The sequence below is a fragment of the Aspergillus eucalypticola genome (genome assembly GCF_003184535.1).
Source record: "Aspergillus eucalypticola CBS 122712 chromosome Unknown BO83scaffold_49, whole genome shotgun sequence".
Taxonomy (NCBI): Eukaryota; Fungi; Ascomycota; class Eurotiomycetes; order Eurotiales; family Aspergillaceae; genus Aspergillus; species Aspergillus eucalypticola.
In genome coordinates this window covers 57,517-70,236 of record NW_020290323.1, presented here as the reverse complement: position 1 = coordinate 70,236, position 12,720 = coordinate 57,517, and the positions used below count along the sequence as shown (strand labels likewise).

The window sequence follows — 12,720 nt, the reverse complement described above, 5'->3', positions numbered from 1 at the left end:
CTTTCAATTCGCGCATATTCGTGTAGCAGACAGAAACCCCGTTTACCCGAGGTCCGGCTGAGCCCAAAGAAAGTTTGGCATCGGGTAGATATTAGTAAGTATTTGATTGGTACACTAGACGCATCTTTCTCTACGCTTTCAACAAGAATCAAATGCATTAGTAACTGGTACTGGAACTTCGAAGTCTATTTCATTGCTCTAAAACAATGCCAGAAAACAGATTATGATTTGTATGCCCGCGAAACGCTTTGTCGCAAGCGAGAGAAGAATTAGATTCGCAGCAACTGGTTACTGAATAACATCATATATAGTCTACCACACGCGCAATGTGAGTCAAGTCCGGCACCCCTTCCCTATACCTCCTCCACCTCAGTCGCATGAGCCTCCTTTTTCTCCTCGAGGACAGAATTACCTGGCGCTCCGGCAATGTCATAAGCTGCAAAAAGATGAATCAGTCACGTTGTTGCGTAACAATAAGCAAGGGGGATTATTTGATATACATTTGAAGCTGCGGGCGGATACACCATTCTTGAAGAGGATTTGTATCTCTTCCAGCGTGCGTCCGGACGTCTCCGGAAGCAGGAAAAATATCCAAACCGTTGCTGCGACCATCAGGCTACCGTAGATGAAGCCGACTCGGGCGCTTAAATTGGCAGCATCGCTGTCGAAGAGATATGGGAAGGTAAAAGTCACCATCCAGCTGCAAAACCAATTGACTCCCGTCGACGTAGCCATCAACTTGCTGCGGTTCGGTCCGGCAGCAATCTCCGAAGTAACGACCCAAACGGCGGGGCCCAGGGAAAGATTATACACGATCATGTAAATGTATACCATAGCGACGATCAATCGGTCGAGAGTCATAGTTTTATGGGATGCTGTTCCGGCCCCGCCGACAATCAGAAGCACGATGGCAACAAGGACGCACGAGAGAAGAAGCATAGGGCGACGGCCAAAACGTTCGACGCAGTATTGGTTCAGCCATACCGCGGGCATGGGGACCAGATACAAGCCCATCTGGATCAGGAATGAATTGGTCATTCCAATAGCCGAGAAGAACACAATTCCGTAGCCGGTGATGAAATTGATTCCAGATGCTTGTTGCCATGCTGATGGGGAGAAGACATTTAGTATCGGAAAACAATAGAAGGAGAAGGGCTTTCCATCTTACCTTGTAGTGCCATGCCCAAGTATGCTTTGCGACCGTCCTGATGCCAGTGTAGTAGCTCCTTCCACGAACCTTCAGCGCGACGTTCTTCTTCGATTGTCCCGGATAGGTACAAAACTTCGCTCTCGATCACGTCGGGTCGATTGCCATGCAAGCGACGGAGAGCTGCACGGGCTTGCTCCGTCTTCCCCTTCTTCAAGAGCCAGCGAGGTGATTCAGGGGCAAACAAGATAAGCCCCGGGACCAAAATGACTGGGAAGACCAGCTGAACCGCCATGGGGATCCGATAAGCGCCACTGTCGTTCCGATTCTTGGTCGCATTGTCCACGATGACACCCAGTAGCAGTCCAAGACCAACATCGAATTGGTAGAGAGAAACCAGAGCCCCACGGAACCGGGCCGGGGCACAGTCGGCGACATATAGCGGAACCAAGCACGAAATCAGACCCACGGCATACCCTACGCATCGGTTAGCAACAGTTGTAACGTATCGGCGACCGCAGCGGTGGTACAGCCTCGGTCAATGAATAAGTACCGACCTAGGAGTAGCCGCCCAACAATTAACAGAGCAAGATTATCGGCGGAGACCTGAAAGATCACTCCCAAGACAACGAATGTGCTTGAAACAAACAAGCCCCCTCGGCGACCGATTCTGTCATCGACAAGGTATGAGGATACGGCTCCGACGAGCTCACCGACATTGATGATACTGGTGGTGAGAGACTGAATGCTGGAGCTGAGAACATAGTCGCCGGTTGCACTGTCATAATGTCCATAGGCTTTGATGAAGGGCTCCATCACCAGTATACCTATAGGGATGTATGTTAGCGTACTGTAATCAAAGCAAGTCCGCCAGTATCATGGTCTTCAGCGGATCGCTGGTCAGTAGAAGGATTAAAGTTACACAAACGCACCAGAGTAATAGGACGAGTCGAAGCCAAATTGAAACGCTGCGATGGTGATGAATAGGCAGATTGCAATGGCACGCCAGTCAGCTCGGGCGGCAGCTGCGGCCGACATTGGAGCCGTCATAGTGAAGAGAGTATTTAAACAGCCAGACGGATAACCGACTTGAACGCACAAGGAGAGAGTAAGACATTGTGCAATGGGCGTTGTCAGGATGTGCTTTTTATATTGAGGCAACTTGGGGATGAGTTTATCCTTTCCACCCCAGATTTTTCTCGTCCCCAAAGCCGGGGTTGCGGAGAAGCCCTGTCAGCCGACCGAATGAATGAGATCCCAGCCGTAAAGAAGGAAATTGGCCGAATGCTAGCTGCGTAATTCACCGACTAGAGTTCACCGGCGCGGTCCGAACAGCGATGCTGATTGGGTATGGGACGGATTAGCTTGGGATGCGGACGGCCGCGAACAGCAAACGGAAACAAGGGGGATCCACCCTAGGGATGCAACTCTACGATGGTCGATCCCGACAGGTATAAATCATTAGCCGCGCCGACCATGTTTCTCGGGATCGCAAACACCTGTTTATTTCTATTCCTTGCTTCACACGGACACTATGGCTGCTGCAGTGCGTCAGCTTCGGGTGCCCGAGGATCCTGACCAGGCTCCCGCCTCGTCCAGCGACCCAGTAGTCGTCATTGTCCCAACGCAAACCTCGCCCTCATATCCTCAGCGCGTGATCGGTCGAAAATCACCCATCTCAGGAATCGAGGAGTTTCGAGGGATCCCGTATGGGACTGTGCCGGCCAGATGGCAGCATGCATTGCTCCGTGATCGCTTACCCCAGGATGAATTTGATGCCACACGAAACGGGTAGGTCGACATGTTGCTTCGCAGTGTGCAGGACTGTAGCCCGCTAATTCTGATACCTGTGCACCAGTCCTCGCTGCCCTCAGCCGCAGGACCCTAACAACACCGACGAGTATCAATCTCATCTCGAGTTCCCGGCCGACGTAACAGAGTCGGAGTTCGACTGTCTCAATCTGTTCATAACAAGACCCAGTGCTGCGATCCTTGCTGCAGCCGGTTTCAACGCGCAGGGAGTGAAACTGCCAGTATATGTGTATATCCATGGAGGAGCGTATAGCTTCGGTGCTGGAACAGACCCGATGTGGGGTAAGTTGGTAGCTTGAGGAACTGGTGTAATCAGTCACAGTACCACTGACTGCCTAATAGATCCGGCTCGCCTCGTTAAGAAATCGGTTGAGCTAGGCACTCCCATGATTGTGGCCACCATCAACTACCGCCTCAACATGTTTGGTTTCGCGGCTTCATCCGAGATCGTTCAAGCCCAACCGGAAGGTCAGAGGAAAGGGTGCAACTTCGGCCTGAGCGATCAGCGAACCGCTATTCGCTGGGTGCGTCAGAACATTGGTGCTTTCGGCGGTGATGCCACCCAGGTCACCGTCGGAGGTCAATCAGCGGGTGGAAGCTCGTCGCATGCCCACGTCCTCGAGGCTATTCTTGGCAGAGGTGAGCCCTTGGTTCAGCGAGGAATCATTCAATCGGGAACTCTCGGTGTGCTCGGTCCCATTTCGATGGAAGTCTGCAACAAGCGCTGGAGTGCTTTCTGTCAGCATGCAGGAGCTCCCGCAGGCGATGCTATTTCCCGAATGGCTTTCATGGCAAACCTTCCGCCCGCGGAGATTCTGCAAGCGGCTGGCAAGTTGGGTTCCATTGTCTGTCCCTTAGTGGAAGATGGTCTCACAATCTCAAAAAGGCCAAATGGTCGCTGGAAAGTACACCTTGAAGGCCCCGAGACTGAATCTGTTACGGAAACACCGGCCTCTGGTACCGAAGTAATTCCGGTTCTGATCGGTGATACCGATGTCGAGGTCTGTCAGTTCATCGCACCGGGTCAATATCATATGCTTACAGAGAACAGGGTCTTTTACACATGAACGAGGTAAATAAGATCAGAGATTATGAGCATCTGAGCGAACAACTATATGCAGGGGTGGAGTCGAGGGAGTTCTTGGAACAATTATACCAGGCCTACGGCTTTCGGCCAGACACTTCCTCAACGGAGCTTAGAAAACGGGTGCTTCAGCTGTTGACGGATATACAGTTCGGATATCCTGTGCAATGTGCAAGACAAGAACTGAAGGATTGGGAGGTGCCCATGGAAAAGCTTACAGAAAGCCCCACCGTTCCCCGTCCTACTGCGGTGCACTCGTATCGCATGAGTGTGGGCAACCCATTTCCGGGACCCAGGCAAGGGATTGCCCAGCACTGCGTCGACTTAATATATATTTTTAATTGCTTCGCAGATGCAATAAGTGTTGCAGACGAGGCCCTGCCAGCCGAAGCACCGACAAACGCCGCCCTTGTCGACCGCGTTCAAGAAGATTGGATCCGATTCATCACGGCCCCATCTCCCAATATCGAGACCGGTAACGCAACTGTCTATGGCAGTGACCGAATCACATCAACAGTCCACATGGAATCAGATCAGACTTGGACGGATAGGTTGCACAGATTCCAGGTTCTGGGCAGACATTGGCGTTCCGCCCAGCAGGCCATACAAGCCATAACTGGTCCGAGCCATATTATATAAAGCTCTAGTAGCATAATGACAATTGTTAGACCCTTGTAAAACTTTGGGAAGGCCTGGCAGTGCAGGCTTTGATACAGTAGTGAACGGACGGTATGTTTGATCTATTTTCAGCTCATTGGGCCAACCCATAATCCAGTATAGCCTGGGGCCCAGCGGTAACGAAGCATTTCTGGATCCAAAGACGAATGCGGGACACCAGTAAGTTCCGGCGCCGATTGACCATGGCCGGGGGCAATATCCCCGGAAGATTCAGCCATATTGAATGACAGTGTCCGGCGCAAGAGCTTGGCAAACGTGCGTTGGTAGTCCATGTTTGTCGCAGCTACAAACATGTCCAAAACCTGTAAATTTATTGAACAATTGCGTAAGATTAGGTCGTCTGATTGCTTCCCCAGCTTTTGTGCCAGAATGAGAAAGATGAATGAAGACTGTAAAAAGTAGGTTCCGAAGAATCTATACATCAGTGACAGTTGTGGATCGATCCGCAATATGTGTCTGGCAACCTTCATTGAATTCATGTGAGCAAAGCGGTCTACAAAAAGATAGAACTTCGGGTTCTTCTTCAAAATATGCCTACGCAATTTGTGGTGACTCACATTTGCACAAGCTACAGCATGCTCGCCGGCTGTCAGAAAGTCGGCAGAAGACTGCCATGCAAGGTCTTGATACATCCGCACCACGTCCATTGGACCATGTAGTAATACAAACATGCAGTGGTACATGTGAAATCCATAGTAGGCCACTGGTGGGACTTCTGCTACCGGACATAAATGGCAATCTGGCTCAGCAATCAATCTGAACTCCGAGCCTACAAGAGCCTCAAAAGATTGATACCACATCTTGAGGTGCTGCGAAATATTCGTTTGCACCGTGTTCAAAAGATCATGGCATGTGTTGAATGTTGAATGGTCGCTAAGGAAGCGATATTCCAAGATTTCGCCCAGAATCCTGCACTAGGTTCAGATACGACGGCTTGAACTTGGCGAACCACAGGGAATCCTACCTTGAAAGAGGCAGGAAAAGCCCTAGCATATCCAGATCCCTAACATGATAGCTGAGTACTGTTTCATGCGCGCCTGGCTGTTGACCATGGGGAAGTAATGGGCCAGGCTGATTCCATGATGCATCAGGGCGTGGAGTCGGGAGAAACAGACATTCATTGTCGGTGATTCGCGGTCGTCCGTTGAATGACAAAGCCGCATGTCGATCTATTATATAGGTTGCCCACCATAACCTGTCATGATCTCGATATTAACGACCTTGTGGCTAATGTATATTCTGGCATCAAGGACAAACCTCCTCCGTTCCTCTTTGTCATCCTGACTAAGATCGGGTACATCTTTGTGTAGCTCCAACTTTTGAACAACAAATCTGAGAAATATAAGCCAATATTGCAAACTCGACTCGACCGATCTTTCGCTCGGGGCGATACTTGTCATGATAAATGCCGTTAAGGCATCATCGAGCACATGGTTAGTATCAGGTAATGTCCTGGGGTGAAAATGCTGTATTAGCTTGTCAAGGAGATAGCGTCCTTGAGCCATCCGCTCATTAACTGTTCGTTCGGATACATAAAGTGACTGCTCCGCCGGCGGCATGAAACAAGCGACACCTGTAGCGTGTAAGATGGCCGAAGGGTCATTGCTCGGGAGAAGTCCGTAAGCGTACATAGGATTGAAAGTAGCAGGGTTGGGAGTATGGGCCTTGGGGCACACTGATCTAGGAGTCTGCATTTTCGGATGAGTAAGACATGGAATTCTTGGTTGGGTGAAGCATAGAAGTGCTCCAACAGACGACAGGCCTCGAAACGTGAAAGTTGAAGCGGGGAAGTGCTATTGCATGTGGTGAGCGTGCTAGGCTCCAAGACATGATGGAGGTTGGGGGAATACCTGGGCGTGGCTTGTTCCGACGTCAAAATCTGCAGATCGCAAAGACAGTCCAATACAGGATAATCAGGTGCATCCTGCAGTCGGGTTCAGTACACCTGCGCATAAGCCGGGGAGGGTGTCATGGGCCGCACCGACAATGGATGTTCCGATAGTTGAGGAGGTATAAGTGGGGGCGTTTGTCTAGTTGGTCGCCTTCCGCGTCTCTTAATCGGGCGACTGGAAGTGCACTGTATCCCTAATCCTGGGGTTGATCAGAAATGGCAGGGTGAGGCAGCGGGAAGTGGAGGCGTACGATGACAGCGGGCGCATCCTTGGGATCGAGGCGAGCATTTGAGCTTATGGCGATGGCACTGGTCACAGGCAACGAGGGTCTTCTTCCCTTTATGATGGCATAGTGAAAGAGAACCCCCACTGGTGTACTGCGAAGGGTCTGCAGCCATCGGATGGTTAGATTAACGACTGATAAGTTGAGGCTAGAGGCAGAAAAGTGAAGGAGTGGAGAGAATTGAGGCGGCGCCGGGGAGGCAGATCCAGATCCTCACCTCACCGCCTCCGGAGGGTCTCGAGGAAGCCTTGTTACTACTAGTCCTAGCGAGGTCTAGCCAATTGCACCTTCTCTAGGTTGATGTTTTTGCTAAGTGAGCCAGAACAGTATACTATGAGTATCGCTGCTAGACTATATCTCGCAGACGCGATGACATTCTCAACACAAGCCGACAAGAAGAAGGCATTGTAAAGCTATCACTAGCCACAGATATTCTGGTTACTGGCCGCCATAACGGCCGCCAGCAGGTTGCGCTACTTCCTCGTGCTTGACCTGACCGTTTGAATTGTTCTCCAAGATGATTGTGAGATGTCTGAACTCAGGATCTTAGTCCGATTTGTTACTATGATCACAGGTGCTCTTGTGCTCTGAAGTGCTGCCAGGCATCTCCAGGAGCGCGTTGTACCCCAATACATGGATGATTGTTGTTGATATGATACCTAACATGCCTCAAGCTGATGATAATGTTTCGAAGTGTGTTTTTAGAGTGTGATTTAAGACGGAGTTCAACACAAATTATGCGGCGGAGATACCAACACCAGTGGCTTGTTCCAGTCCCTCCTCAACCGATTGTTGGACCAGCAGGGCAACATCACGGGGCATGCTCAAGAAAGGCGAATGAGAAGAGTCCAGGGTCAGGGTTGTAACGGATCCCATAGTGGCGACGATATCTTCCTGAATCTCCAGTGGCAGAGTCTGGTCCTGCTTGGCATGGATGTATGTGCATGGAATATACTTCCATGGCTCGTAAGTGTTTGGCACTTGGGAACACGCCGCTGTCATGGGAAGAAGCTGAGAGATCCAATAATCTTGAACATCGCTGGGGAGGTCATTGTAGAAGAGATTGGCCGGATCGCTGATCTCCGGATTGTTTGCATAGACTAGGTCACCCTGGTCCACTCAACCATTCAGTATCGTTCATGTATCGCGGCCATATTGACATGATGAGACCAACCTTGAATTCCCAGTATGTAGGGGCAACTCCACCAAAATAACCGAGAAGGGTCTGGCCCTTGGGGACGACAAAAGCCGCGAGGTATACGATCTTAACAATCCCACCTGCCTTTCCAGCAGCACGTCGCTCGGCGACGCTCAAACCTTCAGCTGCGCCCGACGTAACCGCACCTCCATATGAATGAGCTACAACCGTCACAAAATGACCGTCATCCGCGAGTTTCTCGATGGCGGCGTGCAGACTCGCCCAGTCATCCACCATGGTTTTCAGTGGTGGGGAGGTGTTGCCGATGGACGGGTGAGCCACTGTGGTGGCATTGAGCCCCCGGCTTGTCAGTTCATCCTGCAGCTGGCGCATGCAGGACGGCTGATGCCAGGCACCAGGGACAAGGACAACAGTGGAAGGGACCATGATGGAGATTGGAAGGACTGCTTGAGATTGAGAGGGGAAAGCGAAGAAGCAAAATTTGCAACAAATAAGCGTAGCGGGGTAATCAGGACCAAAGCCAACTTAACCCAAATGATGAGTTTTCAAATGGCTGGGTCATCCCGACCTTACCTCTCCACCTCAAGACACTAGCATTGTGGTCGTTATTGCGGCTATTCACGCACTAGTCCCGCGATTCCCACAGGGGATGAAACTAACTTGTTGGAGTGATTATCATGATAGGAAGCTTCGTCAGATCATGTGGGAATGATATGTAATGCCTAGAGTGTAGGCAAGAATTAGCAATATCTGGACGATACTACTGACAAGATGGTGGTGAGAGGACAGGGGGATATACTTTTTGGCACCTTTCGAGGCGTGCATAAAACCATGGATGCCTGCATGCCTGGCACTCCATGCAGCGCGCCTTTCCTTTTTCGGTCAGCGGCGGGCCAATCACGCTTTTGTAAGTCGGTAAGATCTCGGGCAGATTCTCGAATCTCGATCGATTTGCAACTCACCCCTGCTCAATAACATCACGTTATTATAGCCGGCTCTTTACAAAACTAGGCCTAAGGCTACTAGTTCACTTTCATCTAACTAGGTCTTAATTTGCACCCGAGGAAGTAACCAAACTGAATGCTGACTTGCTACACAACCAATGACACTATTGACGTCTATTGCAAAGTTTGCCTTGCCCATCAGGTCGCCATGTTTTGTATGAGTAACGTAGTCCCTTGCATGCCATGTGCTCAACATTGGGTTTGATAATTCCACCGTGCAGCATGTCTGGGACCCACTGATAATGCCAATCATCTCAACGGACAAAACGACAACCCTTACGTTAGTTCTCATGTAGTACTATACAGTGTCGAGTTCCGAATGGATATGCTACCCTATGAGCTTATATATTTGGTTTCTCCGTGATCCCGCCCACGCCTACCATGTCTCTCTTTCAGAGAGAATCGATTGCCTTGTCTACTTTTGCACAGCGGTTTCTGGCTTGCCCGGGAAACGAAACAGTGACTGCTAGCTAGTGAATACTAAACTCGCACATCTTAATGGCCCGTCTTTCTTGCGCCGCTGCGTCGGAATACTATCTCATTGTACAACAAACACTTGATCGCCGAGCCACCCTCCAATCGTCTTACCTCTACCAAAAGCTTGTTCGCCTTGGTGCATCTCGGCTAGAACACAGAATAACTTCTATATCTTGTCTCAAGACTTTCTCCGCTCCGCCTACACTTAAACTACCTCGCACTCTATAACTTCTGATACTCCTCACCTCAAGCTTTCCCCTTACATCAGATCCAAGCCAATCGGCCATCAACCATGCGTTGGACCCCAGAAAATGAGGAACTGGTACCGTGCCTCTGAACAGATACCCAATCATCACAATCTCTAACCCAGGAGACAATAGCTATGGCGGACCATCTTTGAAACCCAGACTCTGACTCTAGATTTGGACAAGATTGCTGAAGGCTGGCGTGGGTCCATCATTTTGAGGCCCCCTCATTTAAAAAAAATGTCAGAAAATCATGATTGCTAACCACAACAGCCGGTGATGATAAACCCACGGCAAAGGCCCTGAAGGAGCACCTTGCAAAATATCGCAAGGGGATCAAGTCCGGTATCTCATTCAGTATGAATGGGAAGCGCCCTGCCGATGATAGCTCTGCTACACCTACCCCCAAGAAGAGACGCGCAACCAAGAAGGTCAAGGAAGGGGAGGTGTCAGACGATGGGCCTGCCACACCGACCCCTAAGAAGAGTCGCCAGACAAAGAAGAAGGTCAAAGAGGAGTTGTCGGAAGAGTCCGGTGTTGAGGCTCATATTCCTTCTGCTGCGGAGGATAAGAATTAGGGTGTCGTGACTATGGGTCATGATCCCATCGTGACCTACGGGCTGACTGTCCATAGAGGGAATTTTTTCTTATCCTAGGTCGTTTTCGATGTCTTTACATGGCGACGAATGCTAGTTAACCGTGGAATCGCTCAATAGTAAGATGCGGTGCTTAATATTGATACTATCTCCATCCATCAACCGAGGTCTATCTCACCAGAACTCTCCTGTCCCCGTATGTAGACCAATACAAAATTCCGTCGCCCAGAGATCCATAGAAAGACGTAGATAACAACCCAGCCCAAGCACACCGTCATTCCACAGGTTCATTCTTGATCTCAGGCTTGACCTTGACTTCAGCCTTTCCATCCTCATTGACGGTAGTGGTATCATCCTTCTTAACTTCCGATTTGGCAGACGCAGCAGCAACGGTCTTGGTCTTCTTCTTCGCAGGAGTTGCTAGACCATCTCCCTTACGCTTCCTTGGGGTTTTAGTGGGGGTAGAATGAGCACTAGCAGCTCCGCCACCAGTGCCAGTGGACGCTGCTGGGGATGCGCTGGCTGCCTGCTTCCTGAGCCGTATCATGCGCTGCTCAACGGCGCAGGGGGTGCAATCTAGGTACATCAGTTTATATACTCTAGGTAATATAAGAAAAAGGAGAAATACCTCCGCCCATATGCATAGCTAGTTCTTGATAGTCGAGCTTCAACTTTCCACGCAACTGATTCAGGACACCCACGAAGAGCTTGAAAAGTCAGCTTTGTATATAACTATGGCATATAGTATGTGAGGGCAACTGGCCTACCTTTGCGTCTGCTTCCGACGACCAAATCATCTTAATATCCCGACTCGGTTGTAAATTATTGGAGAAAAGGATGGAAGTAGCTCGCGAAAGGTGATGAGGTGAGGAGTAAAGCGAAGGATCAGAAGCGGTAATTGAGGATAGACAGATCAAAGGAGGGGAGTATCTGAATGGGATGAAACGATATTTTGGAAGAGTAGTGCTGTGTTACTGGTCAGACTTGGATATAAATCACACTGCTACCAGGGCGACTGTTAAGAAGAGAGTCTAGATCTGAAGAGTGAGAAGCAATCAAGAGATCCGGTAATGGAAACTGGTGTTAGTCGCCGTATCTGCTGGATTCGTCACTAGCTGGTCGGTGGGCTCGTTTTCACACTTTATTCACTTCAGAGATCTCTTAGCCTATTGAGAGAGACAAATATGAGATATACCTTGACATGGCTAGGTGTTAGTAGCAGTTCATGGTGTGCAAGAGCAAGCCAAGGGCAGCCTTGTTTCGAAAGATACCTGAGCATTATTTCCAGACTGGCCCGACTACATGCATGGTGGTCCTGCATTTCCATGTTGTCAAACCATAACCACTCAATGTTATCGAAAATCAACATGTCATGACTGATGTCAAAGCAGCTCTCAGTCCATATCCCATAGTATCATGTATCACACGTGATATTTTCCTGGTGCCTGAATGCCTCCATCATGCCTTACATCTCAGGCAGGTTCCCCGCATCACCTGGCCCGATCGGGCAAGGGTCTCCTCTTAAGTTCAATCTCCGCATTCCCCCAAGCTTTCTTTGCATTTCCAGTCTATCAGCCAATTGACAGCTATCCTTGCCCTCTGTTGATTGGTAAGCTTGAGGTTATGATGAAGTCGCGGACAACACGGTCACAGTTTTGTGCACGGTGCAGAGGTACTTGCTAGAAACGAATATGTCGAAATGATCTTCGTGGCGCCGTCCCCGAGGCGAGCAGTCACCAACAACAAGATCCCAAGCCGCCCACTTCGCCAGTCGTAGCCGACCCCAGCAACTTAGGAGTAGCAAATGAATCTGACAAAGCGTTGCCCGATTTAGCTGGTTGAATTCGAACGGGCCGATATTCACTGGGGCCATTACATGGCGTGCCCGACACCGAATCAGTCACTGCTCATCTCAGCTGGGAGGAGGCATGCTTGATTCGACACTTTGCGGATAACCTTGTCCAGTGGGTAAGTTTGTCAATAGACCCCATCAGTGCCTCTGCTGACATGAAAGGAAGTTTGAACCCAGCGACCACGACTGTCAATTTTCCCTAGTCATCCCCGAACGAGCGATGTTTTGTCCGGTTTTACGCTACGCCATGTTCACAGCATCAGCCGGGCATTTTACTCGGCTTGCCTCCTCGTGCAGAAGAGGGAAAGGATTAAACCTGGCTAACGCTGCCTCATTACGTTTGAGCACTGAAGCAGCTATCCGGTATCGGAGTAATTTGCATTTCGTACTTGCTTGAGATATCGAAAGACCCCCGTGAGGAATATAATGAGGATGTTCTGACGGCGGCGACTATTCTACGCTTCTACGAGCAAATTGAGCGTACGAGCAAA

General features: G+C 50.0%; 7 protein-coding genes across 7 annotated transcripts; 2 read left to right on the top strand and 5 right to left on the bottom strand.

Moving 5' to 3' along the window:
* Nucleotides 1–353: 353 nt before the first annotated feature.
* On the bottom strand, nucleotides 354–2,197 carry BO83DRAFT_373193 (sugar porter family MFS transporter; the record flags this gene model as incomplete). Its single annotated transcript, XM_025530022.1, has 5 exons — nucleotides 354–436; nucleotides 501–1,106; nucleotides 1,169–1,624; nucleotides 1,705–1,974; nucleotides 2,080–2,197. The coding sequence occupies 5 exons, from the start codon at nucleotides 2,195–2,197 to the stop codon at nucleotides 354–356; spliced, it is 1,533 nt and encodes a 510-aa protein (XP_025382068.1).
* Nucleotides 2,198–2,681: 484 nt separating this feature from the next.
* BO83DRAFT_412796 (carboxylesterase) lies at nucleotides 2,682–4,682 on the top strand (the record flags this gene model as incomplete). Its single annotated transcript, XM_025534438.1, has 4 exons — nucleotides 2,682–2,938; nucleotides 3,006–3,241; nucleotides 3,302–3,960; nucleotides 4,011–4,682. The coding sequence occupies 4 exons, from the start codon at nucleotides 2,682–2,684 to the stop codon at nucleotides 4,680–4,682; spliced, it is 1,824 nt and encodes a 607-aa protein (XP_025382067.1).
* Nucleotides 4,683–4,789: 107 nt separating this feature from the next.
* Nucleotides 4,790–6,121, bottom strand: BO83DRAFT_326762 (fungal specific transcription factor domain-containing protein; the record flags this gene model as incomplete). The annotated part of the gene is made up of 4 exons (XM_025528052.1): nucleotides 4,790–5,185; nucleotides 5,279–5,630; nucleotides 5,686–5,916; nucleotides 5,979–6,121. 4 exons carry the CDS (start codon nucleotides 6,119–6,121, stop codon nucleotides 4,790–4,792), a joined length of 1,122 nt encoding a protein of 373 aa, XP_025382066.1.
* A 315-nt stretch (nucleotides 6,122–6,436) lies between these two features.
* BO83DRAFT_193913 (Zn(II)2Cys6 transcription factor domain-containing protein) lies at nucleotides 6,437–7,048 on the bottom strand. Its single transcript, XM_025526576.1, has 4 exons — nucleotides 6,864–7,048; nucleotides 6,707–6,812; nucleotides 6,572–6,645; nucleotides 6,437–6,514 (listed from the first exon to the last, which is right to left on the bottom strand). The coding sequence occupies exons 1-3, from the start codon at nucleotides 7,009–7,011 to the stop codon at nucleotides 6,594–6,596; spliced, it is 306 nt and encodes a 101-aa protein (XP_025382065.1). The 5' UTR covers nucleotides 7,012–7,048; the 3' UTR covers nucleotides 6,437–6,514; nucleotides 6,572–6,593.
* A 583-nt stretch (nucleotides 7,049–7,631) lies between these two features.
* BO83DRAFT_326752 (alpha/beta hydrolase) lies at nucleotides 7,632–8,481 on the bottom strand (the record flags this gene model as incomplete). Its single annotated transcript, XM_025528051.1, has 2 exons — nucleotides 7,632–8,006; nucleotides 8,071–8,481. The coding sequence occupies 2 exons, from the start codon at nucleotides 8,479–8,481 to the stop codon at nucleotides 7,632–7,634; spliced, it is 786 nt and encodes a 261-aa protein (XP_025382064.1).
* Nucleotides 8,482–9,828: 1,347 nt separating this feature from the next.
* On the top strand, nucleotides 9,829–10,359 carry BO83DRAFT_326737 (uncharacterized protein; the record flags this gene model as incomplete). Its single annotated transcript, XM_025528050.1, has 3 exons — nucleotides 9,829–9,858; nucleotides 9,917–9,983; nucleotides 10,055–10,359. The coding sequence occupies 3 exons, from the start codon at nucleotides 9,829–9,831 to the stop codon at nucleotides 10,357–10,359; spliced, it is 402 nt and encodes a 133-aa protein (XP_025382063.1).
* A 225-nt stretch (nucleotides 10,360–10,584) lies between these two features.
* Nucleotides 10,585–11,174, bottom strand: BO83DRAFT_442257 (uncharacterized protein; the record flags this gene model as incomplete). The annotated part of the gene is made up of 3 exons (XM_025536400.1): nucleotides 10,585–10,953; nucleotides 11,006–11,084; nucleotides 11,145–11,174. The coding sequence occupies 3 exons, from the start codon at nucleotides 11,172–11,174 to the stop codon at nucleotides 10,652–10,654; spliced, it is 411 nt and encodes a 136-aa protein (XP_025382062.1). The 3' UTR covers nucleotides 10,585–10,651.
* Between the last annotated feature and the right edge of the window lie 1,546 nt (nucleotides 11,175–12,720).

Excerpts from the sequence above, each read along its gene's own strand:
- BO83DRAFT_193913 (XM_025526576.1), bottom strand. The coding sequence starts at position 7,011 with ATGGCTGCAGACCCTTCGCAGTACACCAGTGGGGGTTCTCTTTCACTA. Across the intron at positions 6,813-6,863 it reads AGGATGCGCCCGCTGTCATC|GATTAGGGATACAGTGCACT; the intron begins GTACGCCTCCAC and ends GATCAACCCCAG. Across the intron at positions 6,646-6,706 it reads CAACTATCGGAACATCCATT|GATGCACCTGATTATCCTGT; the intron begins GTCGGTGCGGCC and ends ACCCGACTGCAG.